Here is a 6,000-nt window from a genome sequence, read left to right on the forward strand (position 1 = left end):
TGAGCTTCATTGAGAGTACGTAGAACAAGGCTGTTGTACTGTTGATGCTGTTCAAGAATATATATATATACTTTAGCCTCTGAAACACCCTATACTCAATTCGTACAGGGTATCAGTTAAAGATACAGCCTGCGGGCATATTAGCTACTCACCCCAACGCAGTTCCTCCCTCCGTCCTCTCTTCAATGGCCGCCAGCTTAAATTTACTTAACAACAATTTGCATATTTGTACAAATGTTTTTTTGTTCTTGTATTTGGTACGTGAGAAAATGTTGAAATTTTGTCAAAGAACTGTCCATGCCCCTTCTCCGATATGTGTGTGTGCGTGTGCGTGCAGGTGTGGAAGGTGTGAGAGCAGCATTGAAATGCATCAAATGAGCTGCAAAGATACAAATCTTGTGCGGCTACCGTGCTCTGTGCTCCATGGAATTTAAACAGGGCCATAAAAAACAAGCATAGACTGTTGTGACAGCCGAAAAGATTTGAAAGATTCTCGCACAGAAGCAACAATCCTGCCATAAAAAAAAGCAAATGTAAAAAACTAAAAAGAAACGTTTGCGATCGTGCTGTGAATTTCAACTTTCAACTATCAAAATCCAATTAAAAATGGCCGAAAGCCAAAGAAAGATAGAATTCAGCTAACAAACCGAGCTGTTGCCAATTTAATAATGCTGCGCCCCCGGGCGGCCATTTTAATGGCCCATTTCGCAACATGGGCGAGGGGTGTGGCAGGTGGCGCGACCCATTAAAAAGTTGCCCCAAATGTGTCATAAACATACATTTCTGATCTATGGGAACAACAGTCGCTTTCCATAGCACAAATCGAGGCCAGACAAACAATAACAGCATAAACAAAAAACAAATGGAAAAGTCACGCAAAATTGCCTGGAAAAATCAGCATGAAAAATCAAAGAAAAGTGACCTCCTTGAAGCCAGGCCGCATCGCCAATCCCGCTGTGCTGACCCATTTCATAAAAACTAGATTCAGGCCGAGCCCAAAAGAAACGCTGCGCACCGGGTCTTAGGTTACCCAATGGCTCCTTTTGTATACCCTTGCAGAGAGTATTATAAGGTTAGCGTGAATTATGTAACGCATAGGAGCAGATGATGCTTGCGAGTCAATAAGGTATATATATACATTCTTGAACGGTATTAACATTCGAGGCGATAAATCTTGGAAAAAACTCCACTATTAAACGCTTCTCTATTCTTCTCATCTATTCGCGAAGCCCTTAGTCATATGTCTAGAAGAGTATTTAATCTTCGGTTTTCCGAAGCTTGTCTTCCTATCTTGTCTTGACTTCCAAATGAAGTTCAGCTGCCCTGATTTATCCCAGTTGATAAGAGCCTCCTTTAGTGCCGTTTTTGTGTTGCAGCTGTTTTAAGGATCGACTTTTCTATATGTGAGTATCCTTTTGAAGCAGCATATTTGTTATTGGCGAATTGTGACTCGTGTTACGCGTCAACTGACACTTCAAAAGGACTCGAACGGATGAGGGAACGTAGAGCAACTGCCGCCAAAGTGGACGCACTTCAGGTAGCCGCCTAAGGGTTGCCCCTGTCCCTAACCCTGGCCCTACCTTAGGGGTTGGCCTTAACGGTTTACCTAATTGCGAATCGATTCAATATGCTGCCTATTTGTTTGTTTTATTTTTTTTTTATTCGGCGGTAGGCGTGGCAGCTCGATGCGTGCTCATTATAATTAGGGTAGCTGCGGCTATTGATGAATTTGGCATATGGCTGTAATAATATTTCATCAATCGAGCAGATGGCCCAGTCATGCCGCAGCATATTAGGCAAAAGTAAATAATATTAAGGCTCTGTTCCTTATGCATTATGCGGCATCAGACTGCAGAATTATGCTCTTCCCAGGTTTCTCTACTCTTCCCATTGCATTTTTATGCGAATTCCCACTATTTGGTTCTTTGTTTAGCTCAGGTTCAGGTTCATTTTACCTTGACACTGAACGGCATTGAGCTGCAGCCGCTAAATATCCCAGTGTTTTTGTGCGCATGCCCTAAACAGTTCCCAGTATTTTTCTTACAAGCTGCACTATTTGCAATTTCGTTTCGGGGCCATTTCACAGTCAAGTTTTTCCCATTGAACAGTGAAGTTTTCTTCAGCGCAGCTTTTCATTTTGTCTGCCTGAATTTTCTTTGTTGATTAATTTGGCATTAATTGATAACAAAATGTGATAGTTGCTTGAGACCAATTACAGCCAGACAGACAGGTGTGCGCCATACTCGTGCTCGGCTATTTTGCTTTTCATTCATAAAATGCGGAAAAGGTCCTATAACAACAATTGTGAAAATCGATACAAGTCACGCGTAGTAAAGGGCGGAGTTTCACGGGCTTACCTAGCCACGGCAACGACAGCTATAGACAAAAATATATATAAAATGGGAATTACCACTACAATTTCAGTTATTATTACAATTGAAATTTTCAACTAAAAGAACTGAGAAACCAATTAAATGTTTTTTTTTTTAAATAATATAAATTTAAACAAATTATTCAAAATATGTCCGAAATTATTAAAATTATTATGATTATAAATTTTTAAAAATATGTCCGATGATTAAGAAATTGAAGATGAATTTTCGTCTTGCGTTTTCTCGGGAGCCTGAACCCTAAAATTTGTGCTCCGTTTGGGGAATTAACGATTCAATTGATATATTTACGATAAGCATTAGGGAGGTCTGTACTAACATCTAAATAGTCTGTACTAACATCTAATTAGTCTGTACTTCTCCTTTACGAGAGCCATATCTGGTTGCCTCATAATGAAAAAGATCCCAAGAAAAATTCGCATAATGAATATGAACTGGACTGTATTTGCTTTTGTGCCAAGCCAAGAGCCCCACCCGAACGGCTACCCACTCGAAGTACTTCTCTAATTCGCTTCTTCCTTCTCCAATTGCAGGTCATTACGCCGCAGCGGCACGGGGATGTGTACATCTACAACAGCTCGCCGGGAACATTGTGTGGAGCGCCGCGTTCACCGCATCCTCAGCAGATTTACGGCAACCAAAGCATCTATCAGAACCTCGGCATGATGATGGGCACACCGAATGGCAATGGCAATGGTAACGGCAGCGAGTTCGAGACCTACGACATACCCAAGCCGGCGACGCCTGTGCCCCTGAACTATGATGGTCCGGGCAGGCAGGGCGTGCGAACGCCCACAACGGGCTCTGCGCTGGGCGCCCGATTCGATTCGCTCAAGAGCGTCGGCGCTTCCATGTCCATTGAGGAGGAGTCCTACGATGTGCCACGCCCACTGCTGCAACAGCAGCAGCAGCAGCCGCAGCACACGCTAACACCCAGCAGTTCGGCATCCTCACTGCTGACCAGCGACAGCCTGTCGCTGAGCTTCTCCAGCTCCAATCGCAGCTCGCTGGCCAACATGCCGGACTATGATATACCACGCCGTAATCCGTTGCCCGTGCGACATCAGCGGCCGCATGCCGCCAGCTACGACTTTCCGCTGCTGCCGCCGCTCCAGGAGCAGGATCAGCAGCAGCAGCGCATGTCAACCCACCAGCCCACCAATGGCAGCCAAGCGCTGAGCAGCACCAAGGAGCTGCCGCTGGAGCTGAACTCGGCGCTGGAGACGCTGGCCAAGCTACAGTCGCAGACAACGCAGGCCATAACGCGTCTGCTCAGCTTTGTGGTGCCGCATTGGCGCACCCGAGCACAGCTGGAGCCGCACATTATGGAACTGCGGCTGGCTGCACTGCGTCTGCGCACCGCGCTGCACGATCTGGCCGAGTTTGGCGAAGGTGCTCTGGGCAATGCGCAGCGTTCCGAGGACAGGAATTTGGCCCTTAAGCTGCGGCCGTTGGTGCGTGCCCTGCGCGATGCCAACAAGCTCATCCAGGACTCCTCCGAGGCGTTGGATGCACAGGGTGGTGGCTGGTCCGTGGAACAGCTGGCGCGCAGCGATGAGAAGCACGGCTGCCGGCCACCCGATAGTCTGGATCAGCTGATGGCCTGCGCCCAGACACTCACCGAGGATGTGCGCTCCACGACCAGCTTCATCCAGGGCAATGCTTCGCTTCTGTTCAAGCGCCAGCTGCCCGCGGAGCAGGCCGGCTCACAGAATGGGAGCAGTCGCGGCAGCGCCGAGTGGCTGGAGGACTACGACTATGTGGCCTTCGAGTCCAAGGATGCCGCTGCCAAAAAGAATCAGGCTCTACGTGATGCCATACCCGCCGGCCTCAAGACCCAGTTCGATTGCGCGCTCAAGATCGCCGAGTGCACGGCCATGGGCACGTCGGTGCCCGCGGCAGTGCCCACCACGCCCACAGCCGCGCCCAACAAGTCGCCGGAGATGACAGACAAGGACAAGAAGGTGGTGCGCTACTATGCGCAGCAGATCACCACGCATATGGGCAATCTGCTGCAGGCGATCGATTCGTTCCTGGAGACGGTAGAGAAGAATCAGCCGCCGAAGTTTTTCATCGCCTACGGCAAGTTTGTTGTGGTCAGCGCACATAATCTGGTCAGCATTGGTGACGATGTGCATCGCAATATCTCCAAGGAGGCGTTGCGCGAGAAGATACTGCATTGCACCAATGCCCTCTCCGATGCGCTCAAGACCTGTGTGCTCAAGTCCAAGAAGGCGGCGGCACATTTCCCCAGCGGCAGTGCCGTCCAAGAAATGGTCGACTCCGTGGTGCACATCAATAATCTGGCGCGTGATCTCAAGACGGTGATGCTGCAGGCCGTTAAATTGTCCGCCGGAGATGGAGCCTGAATTGATAGCTGTGCTTCGAGGCGACAATCCAAAGCAGACAGTATTTCGTAGGCTTCCAAGGTCTTCCAGGCAGGCAGCTGGCAATGTTCCTTACTCTGGTAACCACGCTTTGACTATGCAATAAACCCAACAGCATCCCCGCACGCATCGATCCTCGATATACATATATATATATATATACATATATATGAATACATATATCATTTGCATTGTGATATTTTGGAGCAAACATCTGAAAAATGCACATCTCCCGATATCATACATATATGTGTACATGGATCACGCATATGTATATATATTTTGCGATAAATATGCATAATAATTACGATTACGATTACGATTACGATAACGATAACGATTACATTTAGCTTATATTTATTGTTTTTGAGGTTAAGTCTCTGTAAATAGCACTCCTTAATACTTAAATCTAGGTTTCCTTTTGTACATTTCTATTTCAAAATGCGGCACACGCAAAATTATGTTGTATCAGTAAAGCATTTCAGCAGATAATATTATGTATGTAGTATGTCATAGAAATAGCTTTAACGCTTCGTATACCCATAACTAATAATAATACGCAAACCTAGCATGTAGCGGAAAAAACATACATATACACATACATAGTCAAAATCTGTAAGATTTGCAAAAAACATTTTCGTTTGCGCAAGGCAATAGTCAGCAATACACAAGAAAAATAATAATTAGCCATACCATACTGTTCGTAACAAATAAATATTATTACGCGATTTAACGTAAGCGCAGACTATGAATGAATAGTAATAAAATAATATATATTAAATAATTGTCACTTACTTGTTGCAAACTGATTAAGATTATTGTAAGTACTTCCCGGTATTTTACGGTACCCACGTGTACGAAAAGTAGCGCTAACGCTCGAAAATATATATACGTCAACATTGCGTGTAAATATCGATAACACAATGTGAACTTCAAAATGGATCATAAAGTTTGACCAAATCAATTTGGCGGTGTCTGGCGGAAACTCTAATTAAAATATACAATCCAGTGCACTTTATTCAATTCACAATCTATACAAGATCTTTTGTGGCGGCTAACAATTGATGTCTTATCTTCTTTTCTGGTGAGTAGCACATTTATTGGCGCCAAGCTCTGTAAATTCGATTTTTCATAGATCTGGCCAATGATCAAGTGGTTCAGCAGAAGTTGCAAGCAACTTCCGACACGGAAATCAAGATAAAACTATATTTTTAGTCCGAGTG

At 45.4% G+C, this 6,000-nt stretch overlaps 1 protein-coding gene across 2 annotated transcripts in view; it reads left to right on the forward strand.

Moving 5' to 3' along the window:
• LOC115762965 (breast cancer anti-estrogen resistance protein 1-like) overlaps positions 1-5,081 on the forward strand; it is a 33,769-nt gene extending 28,688 nt beyond the window's left edge. The window contains exons 1-2 of one of the 2 annotated variants that reach the window (XM_030705345.1): positions 2,135-2,230; positions 2,924-5,081. In XM_030705345.1, the coding sequence (XP_030561205.1) occupies positions 3,053-4,759 (1,707 nt within the window). In that variant the 5' untranslated portion in view covers positions 2,135-2,230; positions 2,924-3,052 and the 3' untranslated portion in view covers positions 4,760-5,081. Of the gene's footprint in view, positions 1-2,134; positions 2,231-2,923 lie in introns of those variants that run through there. The other variant, XM_030705344.1, reaches the window with a different exon arrangement.
• The last annotated feature ends 919 nt before the right edge of the window (positions 5,082-6,000 follow it).

The sequence above is a fragment of the Drosophila novamexicana genome, unplaced genomic scaffold (assembly GCF_003285875.2).
Source record: "Drosophila novamexicana strain 15010-1031.04,08,12 unplaced genomic scaffold, DnovRS2.1 tig00000648-arrow-arrow-pilon, whole genome shotgun sequence".
Classification (NCBI taxonomy): domain Eukaryota; kingdom Metazoa; phylum Arthropoda; class Insecta; order Diptera; family Drosophilidae; genus Drosophila; species Drosophila novamexicana.